Raw genomic sequence first — 22,222 nt, forward strand, 5'->3', positions numbered from 1 at the left:
GATCAATCGGACCTAAAGGTCCGCAACGTGTGCCTGGAAGTGGCGTCCCAAGGAGCGCCTGCCCCTGCTGACACGCCGGTGACGACGCTCGGCTTGGCACCCGCCTCGGCTGGCGGAGTAGCCGGGCACTACTGCGTGTCACTCCACTTTGGGGCAGCAGAGCAGGTCTTGCCAGGCCTGCTCTGAGACGCAGAGGAACCGGCAGCTGCAAGGCGTGCGCCACTCTGGCCAGGCCGAGGCAGGCGCCCTCCCGAAGGAAAGCCATGCCGCTGCCCCACTCCAGGGGTTTGCAAGGGCTTGGCATCACCCAGGCCAGGCCCCATTGCCAAGAAGGGAACAACGCCTCCCTTGAAAGGTTCCCGATGTGGCCGGGACACCCCGTGAGTCGATGGAGGGGAGATCCTTGCCACGGTCCTGTGTGCATTCCTTTCTATGCCACTAACTCCAAGGATGTGGCTCCTTCATAATCCCAGTGGATTTATTTGCACCTCCATGGACTCCGATACCTAATATTTTCCCTTGTTGATACAAAATGAAAAACTTCAAAGAGCAAATAAAACTGGATGCCACCTAACTCTCTTTAGCATCTAAAGTAACATTTTGACAGCCATCGGCTTATTTTCCGTAAGCTGTCCTGCTTCGAACGGCTGGGGCGATAGAGAAGGCGTCGTGCACACAGGTGGGTCAGAGCCCAGGTGCACATCGGAGAGGCTCCCCGTTTTGGCAGGACGGAGAGCTCAGTCGGAGGAGGAGAGGCCCACAGGGGAGGGGCCCTATCCTGGTGGGGCTGTCCACTCAAGAGTCCAATAACGAAATGGTTGTTGAAATGGTCCCAGCACCAGCTGCGGCTCCAGGTCCTGAGCTTCCACAGGTTTCACCTATGGGAAAGAGTCGCTCAAGGGCAGATGAGGGGACCGGTCAACTCAGGCGTGAGAAAGGGGAAGAGCAGCAGCATCTTGAGGAAGGAGATGAAAAAATGGGTAGTGTTTCGGATGGGGAACTCCCACCCCTTGATGGGGCAGCCCCACAGTCCGAAGTCACCATCGCAGGGCGCCTACCCGGGGGCACGGCGGGAAGAGCAAAGTTGCGCCTGGTTTCACAGCGCCCTCCCCGCAGAGCGATGCCAAGAGCTTCATAAGGAGTGTTCTGGGTAAAGAATGTCAGAGAAGGTTCAACATTTCATTTTGTGTATGCTCAGAGCCTTGTAATAATAAAATATTTGGCAAAGAAACGCCGGTGAGTCTGATACTGCTGGGAGGAAAAAGCACGGCTCACGACACAAGGTGTTGCAGGCTTGCTTCTGGATCCCTCACCGGGGGGGGGGGGGCAGTGGGTCCCACCTCACCCTCGCTTCCCCAGCCACTGATCCTTTCTGGCTTTGGTGCAGGTTTGCCCCTCCATTCCAAAAATTTGAAATGCCTCTGCTGAGCCTTCCCTATTGGCAGGAAAAGCTTTCAGCTAGCTTGCCCAGATATTCTGGCAGCTCAGACCCCACCCCCTCTCGCCCATCTGCCCTGGCCACTCCTGCAAGGAATCCTCCAAGGGCGTCTCTGAGATGGAATTCAGCCCTTGGACAGAATTTGGTTCTGCACCCTTGAGCTGGAGCCTATCGTAGCGTCGACCCGAAGCACCCTTCTCCTTTCCCCACAAAATAAGGCAGCTGAGAAAGAATATTTGGAAAGGAAACCAAGACTGGGCTTGGGGTGGTGGTGGACAGACACACAACGTCAACTGCGCTGCCCACCCAATTCCTGGGTGTGTTTATGCCCCACTCAACTGACACCAGGCAGGCGGGGCCTTGAGGGAGGGGCAAGGACAACGCCGACCAGATGACTCAAGGCTGGGCTCTGCCCACCTGCGCCCTACAAGCCCGCTTTCCCCCAAAGTGGTCGACACCACAATTCCGCCCTGCTTTTCCCATGCGCAGCTCAGAGCGGCAGAGACCATTCCTGCATCCTTTCCCCCTTATCCTTGAGACAGCCCTGCCGGGTGGGCCAGCCCATTCCCCTCAGGGGCCCCCATTCATGGGTGGGGATTTCAACCCATGTCTCCGTGCTTAACTACAAGGTGCCTCTTGCATGCTTGGAAGCAAAGTCTAGGGTCAGTGCCAGGGGTCAGCAGGGTTGGGCGTTTGCGCAGGGCCCACACTGCAGCAGGGGCTATGGGCAAGAGTGATTCTACCCCCTCCCCACTGGAAGCTGCTTTCTCACCTGCCCCACTGTGGCCCATGCAAAGGCAGCGGTGGGAAGGCACAGCAGGAGAGGCCGTAGCCCCCTTGGCAGGCTGAGAGCCGAGGGTCAGCATGAAGCGGAGCACAGCCGGCGGGCACGGCGGTGAACAGCTGTGCCCCGCAGAGGCCCCCCAGAGGCACACAGCCCAGAGAGCAGCGGGCCACCTGCCAAACAGAAAGGCTTCCAGGGCAAGAGGAGGAGGTGCTGCTGGGCGGTTTCCTTGCAAGGACCGGCTCAAAAAGGAAAGAGGCACCTCAGTCTACAAATTAATCCGGGGCCTTCCAAGAGGTTGCCCAGCGAGCAGGGCAGGCTGCATCGCAAGGCCTGAAGGCAGGGGACTCTCGCAGCCTCACTCTCCAGGTGCAATCGGGAGAAAATAATACTGACCTACCTCACAGGAGTGGTGTAAGGACCATGGCAATAACTGGAGCCTGAAGTCTCTTGAAAGCACTGACATGAACAGATTGTATTAGATGATTGCATCTCTCTCTCTAAATTATTTTGGGGCAGCCATTAAGGCCAGAACCCTCTCAAAACACAAAAAGCAGACAAAATTAGAAAATTCATTAAAACATGGTAGGAAATTCGTAAAAGCAGGGCTTGCTCATTAAAACAAAGAAAAACAAAACCTACCAATAAAAAGGGACCAAGCTGACTTAAAAGGAAGGCCAAAGCAAGTGGTTTTTAGAGCACTCCTGAGGAGCAGCAAATAAAAGGCCCCAGCGAATTCCCAAGGGAAGCTGGTCCCAGAACCCCCACCGAGGAGGCCATGCCCTTGAACTCGCCACCCTTGAAGGGTGGGCTGGCTGACCGAGAGCAAGCACACGAACAACAAAACACTGACATCTTGCTTGAAACAAAGAGCCAGAGCAAACGCAAGAGGAATTTATTTTAATTGCACTTCTATTTTCCAAGACATGAAATCAGGTTTCAAACATGGTTTCAGGGTTTCAAAGAGACACACTGAAATGCCAAGTCAGTTCCACTTCCAAAGAGAGAGAACTCTGAGGATGATTCAGCCCCCAAACCAGGTCTAAAGCGGCAGCACACGGGGGAGGGCGGGGGAGGGATAAAGCTGCTGGGCATTTGAGCCTCAACAGGCATTTCCTTTCCTGTGCTCCATTTCTAAGGCTAGGAAATATGCTGGAGAGAGGGGAGAAAGCAGAAGCCACCTCCAGCCTGGAAGCAGGTGTTGCTCAGGAGAGTGGAGAATCTAATTTGCTTAGGACAACCCTCACCCGGCCACACACCCCTACCTCCCAGCACTAAAGGGGCAAAGGCATGTACCAAGCTTCTCCAACAAGCTGCCTTCACAGGCTCTGGACAGCAACTACCCTACTTCCCAGCCAGTGGAGTGAATGGGAGAGGCAGTTCGACATGCTTGGAGGGCCCCAGGTTGGAGAAGGCCAGGGTACCTCCTGAACCATGAGTGGATGCACTTTTACAGTATCTTGGGTAGCTCACAGCCACCAAGCTATGAATGGGATAGTCTCATCCTCAAGGATCATGGAAGGATTCTCTGCTGCGCCGAGTTCCATCCACATGGATCAGAGCTCTTTCGTGTGAGCTTGCTTCTGGAGACCGGGGTGACCGGGGGACCAGGAGAGGGACGTGGCCAGAGCACTCCCCTGCCTGACTTAGCACCTATCCTCTCTGCCAGGCAGCGCTGACCCCGGCTTTTAGTTCTCGGTTTACACAGCCCTCTTCCCACAGCAGTAACATAATTGTGCCCCAAGCCAAGGCACTGAGGAAGAGTTCCCCCAGAGCCAGTTGGGAGTCTGGGAGATTCAAGCAGGTGCTCCTGTTTTGCACTGGAGTGCGGATGGCGTCACTGGAAAAAGCCGGGCCGAGGCCAGCCTAATGCTTCATCAGATTTCCTGGTAATCCCAGCCGGACAGGATTAAAGGTCAGCGAAACAAACGCACGCCCAGGGTTGAGAGGGCAAAGCCATGGAGCTACGCCCTCTTGACTGGGGAAAAACAAGAGCCGGTTCCCTCCAGAAATCTCGTTCCCCGACAGCAAGCGGGTGGGCGGGTTTTTGCGCACAGCCGGGCACAGGGCAGCCAACAGAGCTGTCCGACAGAGAACGTTCCAGGAAGGGGCAGGACTGCTCCGTGTGACCCTAAACAGGATTCTGACTGCGCAAACAAGAGGCCAGTCTCGCTCCCCACTTCACATCCACAATGACAGGAGGTTTCTTACTGCAAAACGCAGCAGGCAGCGGTCCAGAGGGGGCGAGGGCAGAAAAACCATCACCAGTCACAAGAATCGAGAGCCTCAGAGCCTGCATTCCAGCTCTGCCATGGAAGGGGATCCTGCGGGGGATACGGATTCCAGCCTGGTTCTGTCTCTTTGTGAAGAAATCTGTCCTTGCTTGCATAAGTAGTTTCAGGTGAAGCACAAGGCCAGATACAGGAACAGTGGGAAAAGGAAAGGGCAGGCCCGCACTTCGAGGAAGACCAGGTAGGAAGAGAGCCCCACAGCCCCTGAAAGAGTGCAAGTACCACAGCATTGCGTGGTGACCCCGAGTAAGCCATCCAGGTGGCCACGGGCCAAGAACAGACCCCCCGCTCCAGTTCCTTTTAGCCGAGGTCAGCTGTCACTGGAAACGTCTCTTGTGCCGGTCATCCAGCCACTCAGCCCAACCAGTCCAGTTCGTCATCGTCGTCGTCGTCCGCAAAGAGTGGGGTTGGGGGAGGCCGGCCCTTCATGCTCTGGAAGGCCCGAGAGAGAAGAAATTAGGGTGAGACACAAGGAACTTGGGTGGCGTGATATGGGGGTTGGTGTGTTTTCAGCAAGCTGCCGCCCACTTTGGAAACACCATGGCAAGCTTGCACAAAAAGCAAGCAAGCCGGAAGGAGAGAGAAGCACCTCCCCTCAGATCTTCCACAATCACCCACTGCGGATTCCCACAATGACTGCCAGCACTTGGCATTCATGGCCCACAACGTGGAAAGAAAAGTGGAGATCTTCAGTGCCCAGTACCAGTTCTTTGAGAACACAGGGCGTTGAACCCTTCAGCCTGTTGCCTGAATTCCCCTCTGGAGATACTTCTCAGGGGCTGCGCTGTTGCAGTGAGTGGCAGCTGATGGGCAGGGGCTGAGCCAGAATATTGGAAACACCAGTGCAGTTTAGCTTAAAACCAAGTATCTAGGTCATAACTAAGAAACATTTAAATATTTTAGGACAGGGAAGGGAAAAATCATGTGAAGGGTGGGAATCATGTGGTCAGCAGCCGGGAAAACCGCACTGGGACCCCAGGCAGGCCAGATTTCACCCTGGAGCCTGCGGCCAACGCCCCATCCCTTGAAACAATTCAGGACTGCAGACTTCAGACAGGGCCCAAGGAGAAGCCCACAACCGCGACGTTGCCTCTGCCAATGCTAAAGCTGGCCAGCGTGCCGCCCCTGCGTGTGCCAGGAGGCAGCCGGGTCGGACCCTTCCAGGAATTTGCACAGACACCCAGAAGATCCCCAAGTCCTCACCACCTCCTCCTCCTCCTCCTCTTCCAGCCGTCCTGCGGACGCAGAAGGCTTACGAGCTGCAGGTTTCGACAAACCACACTTGTCCTCTGGGAGGCTAAGGAAAAAAGAAAGGAAAGGCAGGAGTGAGGCCAAGGCGACTCTAAATACCCGGGGCGTGGGGGCTGTTGAGAAACAAGGAACATGCCTCTCTGGGACCAAAGGAACACCCTTCGCTGCCCACCCCTTGCCTCCACCATCAAAACCAGCATCCAAGGACCAGCTCCTGTCCAGGTCTGGTGAAAGAAGTGGGGACATAAGCCATGTTAACAAGTGTTTTCAATCTGCAACCCCTGTAGAGTGCCAGGAGCAAGTAGCTGCAGCTGAACCTCTGCCCAGCAGACACAGTACGGCCTTCTATGTTCCTCCAGGGACCACAGGCGGCCATGCCCCTTCCCCAGGCCCAGGCCCAGGGCCAGGCCCAGGCCCTTTGCCCCACCCATGGATCCTTTGGAGGCTTCGTTTCCTGCAGCGTTTCTCTCAGTCTATAAAGCTCGAAAGGCCACCCTTAAGCCAGAGACCGGCAGGAAGGGCTTTCCGCTAAGACATGCTGGTGCTTATGGCCCCGCCTCCCTTGCTTTTAGCCCGCCCACCATGGGAACGCCAGCTCCCGAGGATGCCTCTGAAATGGAACGTGGCAGCGCAGCACACGAGCTCCCCAGCAGCACCTCCAGCCCCCTCCTTTCTGCGCTGACCTGGAATCCCCCCGGGCAGGACTGGGTGCCGGTTCGTGCTGTGCTCCAGCCACGCTCTGATGGCTGGCCGTGGCGGGTACGGGGGCAGAGCCTGCAGGATCCTGGCTCGGAGCCTCCGGGTTGCTCTCCTCTTCTTGCTCTGGGCCCACGGCCAGTGCCGGCCCATTAGCTGTTGGCTCTGAAGGCTGTGGAACAGGAGTGTCAGCATCTGCAGGGTTCGTTTCATCCTGAGCACGTGCCTCCATCTGCTCAGAGGCGGCCTCCTCCTCTTGGGCAGGGGTCTCCCTTGGTGGAAGGGGCTCTGCCGTTTCGACTGGAATGCCGCTGCGGTGCTCACTGCCCACTTCTGCGGCCTGCGCTTCAGGGACAGCCAATGCCGATGCAGCCGGGCCTCTGTCTGAAGGCAAAGGAGACTGAGAGCCCTCCAGTGCGCCCTCTGGGTGATCAGAAGGAAGGGAAGGCGTTGCAGCCGGTGGTCCCTGGGCAGACGCACTCTGGGGCTCTTCCTCGCTGCCACTGCCACTCTCTGCCCTCTCCTGGTGCCTCTCCAGCAGTCGCAGGGTTATGGTCTGGAAACAGGTGGAAGGGCAGAAAGTGGGAGGGGAATTGCATGTCCCAAAAGCCACACCTTGCAGCCCCCTCCCCTGCAACGCAACCCCGCAACAGCATCACACACGGAGAGAAGGGTGGACCACTCCTGCAGAAATCCCAGAAGGTAAGCGGGTGGCATTCCAGCGGGGTCACGGGAACACACACGCGCGTGTGCCGCCAACCCCCACAGCCCTCCCTCTGCCCTTCCCTTCTGAGCAACCGCAGAAGCGGCTGTGCCACGCCAGGTCCAGGCAGGCCCAGGCAGGTGGGATGACGCGCCGGTCCCAGGGCTTTACCTTGATGGTGTTCATCACGACGCTGAGGACCACCCGGCCAGTGTAGGTCTCCTCCAGCTCAAACTGGCCCCGCAGAGTCTGGAAAACCGCATTCATGATCCTCTTCACCTGGCGGGGGACAGATGCCGAGGTGCCTGAAGCAATGCCAGAGAGGTCCGCCTGGCGCCGTCGTTATTTGTTTTTCGGCGCCAGGCGAAGACCTTTTTATTTAAGCAGCATTTTAATTGTTAATATTATTTGCTTATTTTATCTGGCCAGGGCGACTTATTTTATATTGTTATTTCTTGTATTTTAATTTTATGTTGTGAGCCGCCCCGAGGCTTCAGCGAATGGGGCGGCATAGAAATGTTTTAATTAATAAATAAACAAACAAACAAATCAATAAATGCCGGCGTAGCAGTGGGCCTCCACGGTCTCTCTGGCCTGGCCTCTCCAACTAAGCAAGCCCAAGCTTCCTTGGATAGCAGCTTGTTTTGTCCCCACACCACACAGCCAATGCTCCTGATGGCTGGGGAACATGGGAGTTGCAGTCCAACACATCTGGAGAGCACCATGTAGGAGGGCAGATGTGCACCTGTGTGTTTTTAAGTGGTGGAGGGCATGGATTGGTGGGGGGGGAGTTCTCACCATCTTTGGAAGGGGAACAGGGTGTAGAGATTGCCTTAAGACCGACATTTGCACAGGGGGCCAGAGTAATACAGGAAATGTTCTCCAGCCTATTTGGAGGGTGCTTAAGTCGATCTGGATGAGATGGGCTCTTTTCTCTGACGGGAGATTTGGAAAAACATGGAGGGGGCCCAGCAAGAGAGCCGGAGGGATAGAAAGGAGGGGAGAGGCAGGGAAGCTGCATGCTGGCAGTAAATGCCCCCGACCCCAGTGTGCAGTGCAGAGGGGCCCCTGCGCAGGATGCGTGTTGGGTGCCGCAGTGCCGCAGCGCAAGCAACACAGGGCGGGGCAGGTGCCCCTGCGGAGATGCTGTTCAGCCGGGGAAGCTACCTGGCTCCATTTGGAGCACCACTAAACAGGCAAGGCTTGAGGGACGTACCTCTTCTGTTGAGCCCGCAGGCGACGGCTGCTCAGCGCGCTCCTCAAGGTCCTGGATCCGGTCTTTGTACTTGGCCTTGAGAGCAGCCAGCTGGGACTGCAGGGCCACATACTGTGTTTTGGGGGTGGGAAGCAGAGAGGAGGAAAGGGAGGGAGGGAGGGAGTCAACTGGAGACAGCCCCCAGGTGGTACAGGGCAGGCCTCAAAACAGAGGGATCTACTCTGTTCATTCTTTTATCAAAATACTGAATTCTATCCACCTGATGCAAGGCTGTGGCTGAAGATTAGCAATTATTGTGAGCCGCCCTGAGGCTTCAGCGAATGGGGTAGCATAGAAGCCTCCTAAATAAATAAATAAAATAAACAAACAAACTTAAGAGCTGTGCTGGCAGAAGAAGACCAGCTGTTCCCCCAGTCCAGCTTCCTGCTCGCCCAGCGGACAAGGAGATGCCACGAAGGGAAACCCCCTGCCCTGTTCCCCAGAATGCACTCTGCTGGCCCCGGCCTGGCAGTGGCTCGCAGCCATCCGTACTGACAGCCCCCGTGAACCTCCTCCGCCACGCAAAGGCTTCTGCCCCTCTGAAAACCACCGGCTGTCCTAAGACAGACCGCCTCTTACCTGGCCAGAATCTTGCCCATTCAGTTCCATGGGATGCCCCTGCTTGTCTCTGGTATTCCGGCAGAGGCAGGGGGAAAACGCCCCTCACTACTTTTTCCACACCGTGCCTAATGCTGAGCCCCTCACTCATGTCTCCCTTCTCCTCCCCTTTATGAAATGGAAACTCACAGGAAGAAAGCCAGGCCCCAGGTGCGTTTCCCAGCGGGGAGCTGATCCAGCCCCTTGATCCCCCTGAGGTGCAATCCTGCTTAAGCAGGACCAAGTCCTGCAGCTCCTGGCATCAGCCAGCCAGCGCACTCTGGGCCAGGAAAGGCGTAGAGGACAAGGGCCGTCCTCTGGGCGGGTCTTGGCTGCCTTCAGGATCGGGGGCCGTGTACAGAAGTTGCTGGGGAACATGGGCAGCAGAACACCGCGGGGGCACATCCTCCTCCTGTGTTCCCTGCAAGGGCCTGGTTGCCCACTGGGAGAACGGAAGGATGGGCAAGGTGGATCTGCGGACGCCCTGATGGGCCCCAGAGAGCCATGGGCCCTTCAGCAACTCAGGAGGCTGCAGGAAGAGGCTACACTCACTTTGTGCTTTACTGGCTGCAACTGCTCCAGCTGTTCCTGCAGCACCGAGAGCCGATCGTCCCCCGAGTTCTTTGTGGCTCTGAGCAGGGAAATCTGGAAGTACAGCAGGGTGTAAAGGCACACAGCCGAGCTGCCTCAGCTACTCGCTTCCCACACACGTTGCGCCATCCAGTTGTGCTCAGGGATGGAGCAAAGCTCACAGACCACACACACACACAGAGCATGGGGGGGGGGCAATGAAGACAGCAAAGGGGTGGCCACTGACCTTTTCTTCCAACTGGGAGATCACCTGCTGCTGGGCGTCTCTTTGCTCACAGACGTCCTGGTACTGACGGGCGTGTTGCTCTTTGGCATCGCTCAGCAGCCGCGCTAACTTGGCTTCCCACTGGGCCTCCAGCTCGGTCTGCATCTGGGACAGATTCCATCCCCACCACATGAAAAGGACGCGCCAGCCAGCCTGGCACACGACACACCGGTTTCTCACTCTGCCCCTCCCACCCCCTCTATCCTTAAGGCCACTAGAAGAGCCATTTCCAAACCTGCCCCTTCAGGTACCTTGGACAACACCTCCCACCATTTCAGACAGCTGGTCATGCTGGCTGGGGCTGATGGGAGTCACAGTGCAGAGAACTCACAGGATGACAGCTCGCCTGTCTGTCTGTGCCTCAGAATCTCTCAGGCAGGAGAAAGCCCAAACCTTCCTTTGGAATTTTTCCAAGCAAAAGGGGGACCGGAAGGCGAGAGATGCCCCCACCAGGGTGGGTTGCATGGCTCACATCCATGCTCACCTGCTCTGAAGCTGCCTCTGAAGCTGCCTGGTCAGTCGACATCCGAGCCTTTCTGAGAAGCTGCCGGAGCTTCTCCAGCTCTTCTTGGTACAATTTGCGGATCTCGTCCTTCTCTTCTTCGGCCTGCTCTCTCTCCATGAGGGATTTCTTCTTTCGCTCAGAGAGGTTCTGAAGCAGGAGTGGGAAACGGGCAAGAAGAAATGCGAAGTTCACATGCCAGAATGCCCCAGGCCTATGAACTGGTATCACTTCGGACGACAAGCGGGCAGGCACCGTTTGGGAATGCCTTGCCCCATTAAGAAAATAACCTCTGAAGGCACTTTTTGGCACCGTGTGTCTCTGTGGTGCTGCTATATTATTTGAGGTTTTTTTTATTTAACAATGCAACCTTATACCTGTCTATTCAAGGTAAGGCCTCTTAAATTCCAGCTAAGCAGGAGCAGGACTGCCGCCTTAAAGTTTTAAACACGGCACAGGGAAAAGGCTGGCTGAAAGCCTCTCCCTCTGACCCAGGATGCTTCCAGTTGCATGGAGTATTGTCTGTCTTTAGGGCATTAAAAACTGCTGCTTCTCACCTGCAAGAGTGGCCTGTCTGCTCTCTCTTTATGCCCTGTGCATCAATGGGGCCTCAGCACAGAATGTACGGTCAAAGGCGGAACGCTATATACAAGACTTGATCTGGGGATCTCTCCCCTTACTCAAGCCTTTTTAAAAAATGCAATTACCAAGGAAGAGAGTTTCCATCACCCTAAATTAGCTTTGTGGCCTGGTACACAAACCACTGCTCCGGTATTTTTTAAGCCCCGAGTTGTGCTGAATATGACAACTGGTCAGTGCCTGCTGCCCAAAGGATGAACAATCAGAGACGCTTCTTTCCTTGCTGAGTCAGACACTAGCTGTTACATCTGGACATAACCCCACACATGTTCAGATGGAGGAAATTCCTGCAACTCCCAGAATTCCCCAGCCAGCTATGATGGGAGATGGGCTTTTTGCAGTCTGCACATGAATAGGATTAAGCCGTTTTGCTCTCTGCCAAGGCAGGTTCTGAAACAGGGACTGTATAGTGGGCAGGCTGCTAAAGAGCCAGTATGCATCTTCGTTCATTTTCCAGCTCTGAGCTTACCCCCATCCTCTTTCCCTCGCTAGTTTACTTGAAAGGTTAAAAGACAGAACATGCTTCAAAGGCTGATTCAAGGCCAGGTTTTTTGCCTCCTGGAGCACCTACCTTCTCCAGACTCTCCTTCTCCACTCGGAGGTCAGCCAGCTCCTCCTCCAGAGCAGCCACCTTGCCTTCAAGCTGCTTGCGGTTCTGCTTCTCGGCTTGGAATTTGCTCCTGGCATCCTCGGAAGACTCCCGAAGCTCTGTGGAGGGCAAAGCATGGAAGCTCCATCGAGCAGAACCTGCGCCATGCACCTGAGTCCTCCTGCCCCCCGCCCAAGTCCTGCTATAATTAAGCCTAAGCAGGGCTCATGGAAATGATTCCCACCTCCCCACCATTCACCGTTGTTGGTATCAGGCACTGCTAGGCCAAGAGCACATGGGGCTCCAGACCGGTATAATGTTTTGACCCTGGAGCCTCAGGGGTCCACTGGCACCAATGCATGCTTTCTTTCTTAGCAATTTTCTGAGAGAATTCCCCTCCTTGCTTCCATCCACTGCAACACCATGGATTTAAGCTGAGCAAAAGACCTTCAGTGCGTGCCAGTAAAAGATCCCTTAGCTCCAAATGCTGTGGATGGGGGGTGGGGGGTTGGAGGGGTGTCACAGCTAAGGAAGGAAGGTGTCCTTTCCTTTCCCCAAGATCTCCTGCTGCGCACACACGCGCACGCACGCACACAGCCCACGTGGCAACTGGGCCTAAGAAAAAGGCCTTGCTCTGGCACCAACAGAAAGACTGGGCCACAAACTTTTTGCCTGCCTGGTGAGGCCACCATTCCACAGCGCTTCTGCAACGCTGGCCTGAGGAGGTCCAAGCACTTTGATCTCGCTACTCTGGCAACACCCCTGCGAGGCAGGAGGGAGGGTCCAGGCGGCCTCTTCAGCCAGCGAGCCAGCCTTCTCACACCGTCACCAGCCGCTCCCACCATTCTCTTCCTCATCACAACCACCACTCGCTCACGCAGCAGGTTGCGGCATCTCCTGCCCTGCCAGGCGCCACCACCTTGACTGAGGGCAGGTGAGGGGGGCAGGGGAGCAAGCGGGTTGCAGTGAGCTGGAGGAAGAGGAGCAGGTCCGGGGAAGTCTTCTCAGGGCCTGCGTGCTGCCATGCGGACCCACAGCGAGGGCCTGACCTTGCTACCCCTCGGAACCACTGCTGGGCAGGGTCATGGGCCTGGGGGTAGGATGACACTCGCTGCACAGGCCCCACCCCAGACGTCCTCCCTCCTTTTGCCTTTTGCCCTTCTCTGCTCAAAGGAAAGGGCACCCCCTGTGGCCTCTAATGCTGGCAGATGTGCCCAGACTCCAACTCCCTTCACCTGCAGCCAATGTAGCCAAGGCAGGAGTTTATTTTATGTATTTATTTAAAATGTCTTATATACAATCTGATTATTATGAAATCTCAAGACTGTTTACATAAAAAGCCAGAAAAATTATAATATATATTAAAACCCTATTATGGCCATAAAGTCATTAAAAAACCCATCAGTGCCCCCACGTGCTTCAACAAATTAGAATACATTCTTGATTAAAAAACTGAGAGAGTAAAAAGATTTTGGCCTGCCGCCAAGGCAAATCAAGTATCGGCACCAGGCACACTTCTCTAGGGAGTGAGGTTCATAATCGGGGCGCCACCGCAGGGAAGGTCCTCCTCCTCCTCGCGCCGGCCCTCCTCACTGCGCCCAAGGAGGCCTCTTGGAGGAGGACCTCCGTAGTTCAGGCAGGCTCGTGCGGAAGTTCAAGACGGTTTGAGGGTGCCCGGTTGGAGGGAGGGGTGCCTGACGGGCTCAGGGAAGTACTCTGCACGGGCTCTGCGCTCCACCCCCAGTTTGGCCCCTCCCTTGAGGCTCCCGTACCTGCCAGCTGGGCCTGCAGCTGGCTGAGCTGGGGCCCGTGCCTCTCCTCCTCCTGCAGGGCCGCATTCAGCTGTGCACGGAGGCCCATCTCCTTCTTCTGGTGATCCGTCAGCTCCAGCTGAAGCCGGGAGATCTGTGCCATGGCAGCCGACAACTCCTCGGCAACCTTGACCTGCAGCCAGCAGAGGCGGGGGGGTAGTTCTGAAATGCAAACACTAACCAGGATTCCTTCCACACGCGCCCCCCTGCCCCCAAATGCAGCCAGCGGGGCTGACCGCTCTCAACTAACCCACTTGGCCAGTTTTCCTCTTTGCCCAAGGCAGGAATTCCATACAGCAAGTGGGTTGTGCTTGCCTTTCCAGGACGGAAGCGCCCCAAGATACTGCACCATGAAAAGGAACGAAGCAAATACATTCCCCACCCCTGACCCCAGCGCCTGGGAATGCTGCAGCTCAGTGGAAAGACAGGATTTTGCGGCGGATGGCTAACAGTGGCAGCAGCCACGTTAACGGAAATGCCCTTGTTAAAGCTTCATGTGTCCTGGAGGTGAAGGGAAGGCGCCTCATGAGACCCTCCCCACGTGGCCCAAGGAGGGCACCTCCAGAGGGCAGCACTCACATGCACCCCGCTGGGAAGCCCTTGGTCTTCTCTGGATGCTGCTGTCTCACAAATGGCTGCACGAGTGCCCTTCCGACGTTTTACGCTACATCTCCCACCTGCCCCAGCCATTCTGGCAAGTAGTCGGAATGAGCAGCACAGTGGTAAAGAGCATCGGGAGGTTGTCAGGCTGCCTGCCCTGGGTTATCAGAACACTAAAATTCACCCCCAGCCCAAGCACACTGCTCAGAAAGGACGGGGGATATACAGAGGCAAGGGAGGAGAGACAGCCAGGTCATGTGGACATCCACGGGCAGCACCTCACCTGGTCCCACCCCTGATCCGGTGGCAGCTTGCGCTAGGGAGAGAAAGCAGTGACAGGAGAGGAGAGTTAACACCACCAGGAGCAATAGCAAAGCAAAGGACCGCAGGGGTGGGAAGGAAGAGAGTTGCGAAGAGAGGAAAGACGGCGTTCTGCATTTAGGAACCCACGAGCTACCTTGTGGTCCAGGGGTTCCACACCAAGGTGAGAGCCTAGGATGCATTTAGGTATCTTTGCTCTAACGATGAACTGCAGAGCAGATGCAGACGGAATGAGATCTAGCCAGCTTTCTCCAACCCGGCACCCTCCAGCTGCCTTTGGGCTACAATCCCCACAATCCCCGAAGCAGCAGCTAACGGGGGTGCTGTGGTTGCTGTAGCCAAGCACACCTGGAAGCCGCAGGTCGGAGAAAACTAGACTTGAGCTAACTTCCACAGCCCTGCTGCACTCGTCGGGCCAGCGGGGTGTTCAAAGGATGCTCTGTTAGAAAGCCCAACAGGGACCCCTGCATGGTCTGCTGTTTCCAGGACCATCTGCTCTGTAGGTCTTCAATTCTTTCTTCCAGGAGAAGGTGAGAGAAGTGGCTCCCAATTCAAATGAGAGAGGGAGGCATGGCCCTCACCCTTGCTTCCAACTGGTGCTTCCAAAGCACAGCAGGGGTTCCGGCCCACAGGAGCGAAGGCGAGTGCAGAGCCAGCGCACTGTACGAGGCACTTCTGGACTGAAAAATGGCGGCGCAGGAAAGGGGGGGCCTCCCAGCGTCCTTGTTCAGCCCTGCAGGGGTTTACCTTCTCCTGCTCGGCATGCAAAACACGTGCCTGAGTGTGCTCCGTCCTCGCCTGCAGAGAGTTGTTCCTCTGCTCCAGCAACAGGTTGCTCTGCTCCACGTACCTGGAGAGGAGCAGAAGGGAAGGAGTGGGCTTCGTGCAATGGTGGGGCAACTAAAATCAGGTGGGGGCAGGCAGAGGACCCCTACCACCCAGCCCCCTCCAGGTCCAGGGACCTCAAGGAGCAGCAGACGAATACTCTTTATTACTACATTACATTTATATCCCATCTTTTCCCCTTGTAAGAGGGCCTCTTCCTCTTCCTCACCATGTTATCCTCACAACAACCCTGTGAGGAAGGTTAGGCCTGAGTCTGTGACTGGTCAAAGTCACCCAGTGGGCTTCATGGCCAAGAGGTGCTTCCATCTATCAATCTATCGATCCATCGATCCATCCATCTATTAAATTTGTATGCCATCCAATTATTAACATCTCTGGACGGCTAACAGCATAAATAAATTGACAACCCACTCTGGCTGCAATTAATAAAATACAATAATACAATTCAATATTAAAGCTTATTAAAATATTAAATAAAAAGGTCTTAACCTGGTGCCAAAAAACATATAATGATGGCGCCAGGCAGACCTCTTTGGGGAGCACATGCCACAGTTGGGGTGCCACCGCAGAGAAGGCCCTCCTCCGGGTACTCACCCTCCTAATATTTTTCACAGAGGGTTCCCGGAGGAGGGCTTCTGCTACCAATCTCAAGGGGTGGGAAGGCAAATAGGGAAAAAGGCGTTCCTTTAGGTATCCTGGTCCCAAGTCGTTTAGGGCTTTATAGGCAATAACCAGCACCTTGAATTGAGTCTGGACTTCGATGGGAAGTCAATGGAGCTGATAGAGGACTGGGGTTATATGAGAATAACTGTCTATTGTTAACTGTCTAAATCACTATCCATCTCTCGCAAAGGTGGCTAATGGAGCGTGCTAGACTGAAGCACTGTGCTGCAACACGCTTGACTGATACCTTCATGAGTCACCACTGAGATCAGACGGGTCTCCCTATGGCAAAACCCTCCCCTCTGTCCTTCCCTTACAACCAGAAGGTGCCACCTTCAACAGGAAGCTGGTGCGACTGGACGACACACACATCTGGCTCTCAGACAACAGCGTGGAGACTATTAACCGGACACCCGAGAGCGCAGCGTGAGGCCAGTGCCACGCGCAGGCGGCATCCAGGTATTGCGACTGGCTAAGCATCCTCGGGGAGGGAGAGGCCACGAGCAACAGGAGCATGTGCCTCAGGAGGACGGAAGGTACAGGGGGAGGCTCCTCACCTCTGGCTGCGGTCGATCAGCTCGGCGATCTTCTCGTTCTGCTCCTCGATGCGGCCACTTTTCTCAAAGACCTCTTGCTTCAGCCTCTCATTCTCCTGCAGCAGCAGCAAAAGCCAAAGAAGGGTTACAAAGCCTTTGTCACCTGGGCAGTGTCCAGGTAGACTCAGGTCCCTGGGTGGCTCTGGACTTCAACTCCCAGCATCCCCCAGTCAAGGATCAAGGTGATGAAAGTAATAGGTTAACAGCCTACAGGGATGTACAGTTGAAATCTACTGTAAATGCCGGAACTATTGCCCTTTGCAGCCAAGAACTGCCTCACGGCCGACTCCATTATGTTTCTGTATGGTTCAATAGCTCTCTAGAGAGCTTACAGAAATTAAAATAGCAGAATACAACTTTAGAAAATATCAATATAAAGCCCTTTTCCAGTTTAAAAATGGAATACAACCCAAGTAAAAGTCAGCAGCACTGTAAACATCTAAACCAGGGGTCCTCAAACTTTTTAAACAGGGGGCCAGTTCACTGTCCCTCAGACCGTTGGGGGGGGGGGCGGAATCTAGTTGGAAAAAATATGAATGAATTCCCATGCATACTGAACATTAAAATTATTAAAATTTAAATAGATTAAAATTTAAATTAATTCAAATCAATTAACATTAATTAACATTTTTAAAAATTAAAAAAATTAAAAATGTTTTTTCTGCTTACTTGGGCTGGAGCAGAAGCCCAAGATGAGGTGGGGAAGAGCATGTCCATATTCAAGGGACAGAGCTACAGTGTCCGCGATCATGCTCGGCGGGGAGAAGACAGGCGCAATCATGCTCGGCGGAGGGGGGAAGATGGACGTGATCGGGGTCATGCAGGGAAAATGAGTGTGATCAGGGTTGCGCTCCTGCAGGGGAGGTGGGCGCGATTGCGGCCATCTCCCACCCCTGAGCACAACTGCAACTGCACACGCCTTCCCTGCACGAGTGCAACTGCGGCCATCTTCCCACTGAGCATACCTGTGCCAGATCAGAGCTTTCGGATTCGCTCGGAGATTGTTCTCCCCAAGCGAGTCCAAAAGCTCTGAGGTGGGATGGATAAATCAGCGTGGTGGGTCAGATTTGGCCCACGGGCCGTAGTCTGAGGACCCATGATCTAAACCTACAACACATTAAAAAAAGCCAACATGGAAGGGCTAATGATCCTGACATATATTCCCCTTGATGCCTGCCAGGCCTCTCCCGCCCCTCTTAATTTTTATTTCAGGTTGTGTTTACTTTTCAAAAACCTGGAAGGCTGGCCTGCTGCAGAGCAAAGCACTGCCCTCCAGCCCCATATGTATTTGGCTTGCAAGTAGAGGATTCAGCAGATTCTTGGGCAACGGACTTTTCTTTTAGTCCCAACGGCTGGCCTTCCGGAAAATGAGTGTTCTCTGGCAAGCCACGCCCACCCTAGCCCTTTGCCGACGCTCCAGTGACACCCGCCCAACAGTCTGAATGTGCCGCTTGGCCCAGAAAGGCTGGACAGTGTTGCAGGATCTGTTAAGAAAGAAAGACGGACAGATGTGTCATTCCTTGGAGTAAATGCGTCTCAACTCTATACTAGGTCTTCCCTGGATGTTACACCTTGTAAATGTCATCTACAGAGACAGTCACTGTCTCCAGAAATAAATCCCGGGACCGTATTAGCCTCTGCTCTCATGCAGGAACCCTCCTTACCTGGATGAGACGCTGGATATTGCTCATGATCATGGCCGTTTCCATGGTCACAGAGGAGATGCCTGGCAGCAAACTGTGGCCAGAATTTTGCTTCTGCAGTTCTTCCACCTGCAAGAGGTGAGAGCAGAGAAGAGGGATGGAGCTGAGCAACAGCACGAAGGAGCAGAGCCTGGGCTGGATCAGGGTGGAAGGATTTGCCCACACTGGCCAAGGCTCGCAATGACAAACTCGGCTGAGAGCAGGGGAAGGGGGAACAGCCACTGTGCCACGGGGTAAGTGCTTGTTCACCTTCCCACACCTGAAGTGCACCACAGGTAGGCACCTCTACATGTGGCGACAGAGCACAGATGGCCGCTGCCTTCATGCCCAGCCTGAGCACTTACAGAGGCCTGCGGCCAACGGTGGCAGGGAGTGAGAGGACCGCCTCAGGCCGGACGGAGCAAGAGGGCCTTTTTCCACACAGAAACGGCATCCCCAGAGGGTAGCATTACCTTGGCCACCAGCTGGTCCACCTTGTCGGCCACCTTGCCCACAGCCAAGCGGATTTCTGTGTTCTGCTGGCGTGCCTCAGTCATCAGGAAAGAACCGATGTCTCCGGCTGCTGCCATGGGAAGAAGAGATTGTGCAAGGTTCAAAAGCAAAACAATGCCTCCAGAAGCAATTGGACAGGACAAGGGAGGAAAAACAGGGCTGCCCCAGTCAGAAAAACAGATGCAGGATTACTATGGATTACCCAAAAGGCTATATGCCCCCTCCCCCTGCACCCACCCCACCCTGCAGCCACTGTGCCAGTCTACAGGTTGGATCGCTGTTTCTAAGGAGCTGAAGGTGAAGTACCCTGGTATTCTGGTCTCTCCCTGTTTTGCTTTCCACTTTCCTCACTGCTTTAGGGCTTATTCTCAAAAGGAATTCGGCTGTCGGGGTGACAGAGGCTCAGCACCCTTGTTTTGGAGAGCAGGAGCAGCAAGGACTCAAAAGGTTACATTTCCAAGCTGCTCCTCCGCAGGGATAACAAGCTGGTGTTACAGAGGACATTCTTGTATTCTGAACCGACCATTCCTGGCTTGTTTAGCAGTCACACTGGCAGGGACAAGCCAGGCAGCAGCAAACAGGCTGCAGATGACATCAGTGGTTAACACTTGCCCGTGTGAACACCTGGCAGCTGGCGTGGATGGCAGCTGTTTCGGATCCCTGGTGGCACATGGTGTGGACATACCTTGAAAGGGAGCCGGGTACATTGCCCCAACGGGCTGGAGCTGTGAAGTTGCAGCAGTGGCTTGTGGGTAGGCATATGTCATCCCTGCGTAGGACTGGAGGCACAGGGGGAAAGGGGAATGGGACGAGAAGGGAAAGTCAGGCGACCACATGGCACTTGGCAGGAAGAGGCAAAATCCCAACGTCCTCTTTCTGGAATGGTTCTGGCAGAGCGCTGCACCGCCCCCACCCCCCGAGACAAACCAACATGGGGCTCATGCAGCTCCTCCAGGATTACTACTGTTACAAGCCAGTATGACACAGCGGATGCTGCCCCCCCAGGCCAACGCTCACTGGTATGGTGCCGATGACGCTAGGCCCCCCGGGGATCACCGCAGCGAGAAACCGAGGACAATCAAATGTACGACAGCAAGGGTGGGAGCTGCTTGACACGGGGCGCATCCCATCTTAGCGTCACCTTCTCCCTACTCCTGTCCATCGAGAAAGCCCCCTCAGCACACCTGGCCCCTCCCTACCTGAAAGCTCTGCGCCGTCCCAGGGAGTGCTGGATGTGTCTGGAGGGCCGCAGGGATTATGGCAGCGGAGGGCAGCTGGAGCCCAGAGGTGGCTGGCTGAGGCACTAAGGAAAAGCACGTGGGCTTGAGAGGACGGTTTCCACACAGGGAGGGGACACCCTGCACCCACCACCCCCTGCAGCCCTCGGCTGGAGAGAGACCATCATGCAGGGCCACATTTCTGCCTACCCTGAGGTCAGGCAGCAGCTCTAGACTGCTTGCTAGACCAAGCAAACTGAACTCTAGACTGAGTTTTGAAACTGACTTTCTGCTATCATGGAGGAGACTCCGAGGGGATCTGTTGGCGACATGCAGGCATGTGAGGGGGTGTCACACGGAGGTGAGCAGAGGCCTGTTTTCCCCTGCAGAGGAAGGCAGGATCTGTTCCAATGGAGCAAAGCTCAGGGAACCAAGGTTCAATCTGGATGCCTGGAAGTACTTCCTGACAATTAGGACCCCGAGGGTATGGAATGGGCTTCCATGGGAGGTGGTGAAGGCCCCACCGGTGAGGGGTTCAAGGATAGGCTGGACAGGCACATGGTGGGCATGTCATGAGAGAAACTGGCTGGAGCCGGGGGTCAGACCAGATGGCCCGGGAGGCCCCTTCTGGCTTGCTCTGTTTCTATGCTCCTACGCCTACCTTCAATGCTATGGCGGCACTCAGCAGCTGAATGGATGGCACCCTGTGGCACTGAGGCAGGGCTTATGCACAGATATTTGCTCACGCCGGGTGTAATTTCCCCCCTTTTTCTTGGAAAGTTGTTTTTTATAGATACACATACATACAGAGACATGCATTCCTTTAGTATCTATCACCTGAAATGGATATATTGACATTTATCTAATTACATTTTGCCCTTTTATGTTTTGGTTGGGCTTGATCTGTTGCAATTTCTAAGGAAAAAAGGGTTGTGGCAGTGGCCAGCACAGCCGCCGGCTGGGGTGTTACGCTGGCTGAATGTGCCTCAGGTGACACAAGCACCTCGGTCTCATGGCCGCACACACCAGTTCCCGGGCTGTGGTGGTCAGGCTGTGCCGACCCTCAGCAGCAGACCACTGTGAGGTGCTTTTGCATGGGGCTGCCTTGAGCCTGGCTCCGGAAAGCAGCTGGCGCAGATGAGGTTGCTGCGGTGCTCACTGGGACCCCCAGCTGGGCTTGCCCCGTGTCTAAGCTACCGATCTGAAGGAGCATCGCTGATGTTCAAGTACTGAACGACTCTGGGCCAGGGCACCCGGCTGACTGCTGGATCACCCGCGCAGGCCAGCCAGGTGGCCCAGCACCCCTTTACCTTGTGCTGCCATCTGAGGGAGGGTCGCTGGTGGGGATGGCTTCAGGGGTGAGGAGGCCGCAGGCTGCGCTGTCCCTCGCACAGTGTTGGGGTCCTAAAGCAGCAAAACAAGACCCATTCTGAAAGAGGACTGCTCCACGTTAGGCCCGGCCTGGGAGGTGTGCTTAGTTGGGGTGCAGGTCTCTGCTTGTTTAGACAGGAAAAAGCTGTCTGAACAAGCATGGGATTGAGCCCTTAAAGGCTTTTCTGTTGCACTCTTTCTCCATTGTATTAATTTTCTGCAATTCTGCATAAAGTTTTGGTATATTTACTCTGGTTAAATTAGCACAAGTCAAGTACTTTAAGGATGTAATCCATGCAGCTTTAGGTAGAAAAAAGGCCTACAATTCCCAGCATTCTGTAGCCAGCCCTCCATCACTGGCTGGGAAATGCTGAGAATCACACACAGCAGAATCTAACCAATTTTTTAAAAACAAAAATGTCTATCTGCCTCAGTCCAGAGTGTTCAGGACAGCCCAGAACTGATCCATATGCAAACATGCCATTTTTAAAAGTCACAAAAGCTAATGAATAAAAACACTGAGTAGATAACCCCAAATCAAACTGAAAAGAAGGAAAATATAGGGCTGTAGCCAGGCCTAGCCATGTGGAAATCAATGAGACTTCAGCCAGCCCCAATCAATATATCCCATTCATTTCAACAGGCTGATTTTTCAGCACAGCTAAGTCTGAATCCAAAATATTTATTTGCATTTATATTCCTCCTTATCTGCTAAAAAGCCATAAATTTGGAATAAAAACAAGAATATTAAAAACAATAAAAATGTTAAGGGCACAATCCTACATACATGTAGGCTGAAGAAAAGGTCTAGCGCTATTAGCATGTGTGACCCGCCAGGGATGCTGGGAGATATAGGACATTTTTCTGTCTAAAAGTACATAGGGCTACATTCTAAAATATTAAAACTACATTTTTCAGAGGCTGAATAGAAAAGATAGATGTTAACACCCCTTTTTAATGGTCAAGAAGGTAATCATAATTCCTGAGGGGTGTTGTTCAGG

The 22,222-nt window shown here is 54.5% G+C and overlaps 1 protein-coding gene across 7 annotated transcripts in view; it reads right to left on the reverse strand.

Moving 5' to 3' along the window:
* Positions 1 to 3,103: 3,103 nt before the first annotated feature.
* FKBP15 (FKBP prolyl isomerase family member 15) overlaps positions 3,104 to 22,222 on the reverse strand; it is a 34,806-nt gene continuing 15,687 nt past the window's right edge. For 3 of the 7 annotated variants that reach the window (XM_044453102.1, XM_044453106.1, XM_044453109.1), the window contains 18 exons: positions 21,161 to 21,254; positions 19,833 to 19,936; positions 19,319 to 19,412; positions 18,594 to 18,703; positions 18,103 to 18,210; positions 16,400 to 16,494; positions 15,081 to 15,183; positions 14,296 to 14,328; positions 13,374 to 13,545; positions 11,584 to 11,720; positions 10,356 to 10,523; positions 9,833 to 9,976; positions 9,568 to 9,660; positions 8,380 to 8,490; positions 7,335 to 7,442; positions 6,448 to 7,016; positions 5,717 to 5,810; positions 3,104 to 4,945 (listed from right to left, as the gene is read on the reverse strand). In XM_044453102.1, the coding sequence (XP_044309037.1) occupies positions 4,868 to 4,945; positions 5,717 to 5,810; positions 6,448 to 7,016; positions 7,335 to 7,442; positions 8,380 to 8,490; positions 9,568 to 9,660; positions 9,833 to 9,976; positions 10,356 to 10,523; positions 11,584 to 11,720; positions 13,374 to 13,545; positions 14,296 to 14,328; positions 15,081 to 15,183; positions 16,400 to 16,494; positions 18,103 to 18,210; positions 18,594 to 18,703; positions 19,319 to 19,412; positions 19,833 to 19,936; positions 21,161 to 21,254 (2,415 nt within the window). In that variant the 3' untranslated portion in view covers positions 3,104 to 4,867. The remainder of the gene's footprint in view (positions 4,946 to 5,716; positions 5,811 to 6,447; positions 7,017 to 7,334; positions 7,443 to 8,379; positions 8,491 to 9,567; positions 9,661 to 9,832; positions 9,977 to 10,355; positions 10,524 to 11,583; positions 11,721 to 13,373; positions 13,546 to 14,295; positions 14,329 to 15,080; positions 15,184 to 16,399; positions 16,495 to 18,102; positions 18,211 to 18,593; positions 18,704 to 19,318; positions 19,413 to 19,832; positions 19,937 to 21,160; positions 21,255 to 22,222) is intronic. The other 4 variants (XM_044453105.1, XM_044453103.1, XM_044453104.1 and 1 more) reach the window with 4 other exon arrangements.

The sequence above is a fragment of the Varanus komodoensis genome, unplaced genomic scaffold (genome assembly GCF_004798865.1).
Source record: "Varanus komodoensis strain SLA01 unplaced genomic scaffold, ASM479886v1 scaffold77, whole genome shotgun sequence".
Classification (NCBI taxonomy): domain Eukaryota; kingdom Metazoa; phylum Chordata; class Lepidosauria; order Squamata; family Varanidae; genus Varanus; species Varanus komodoensis.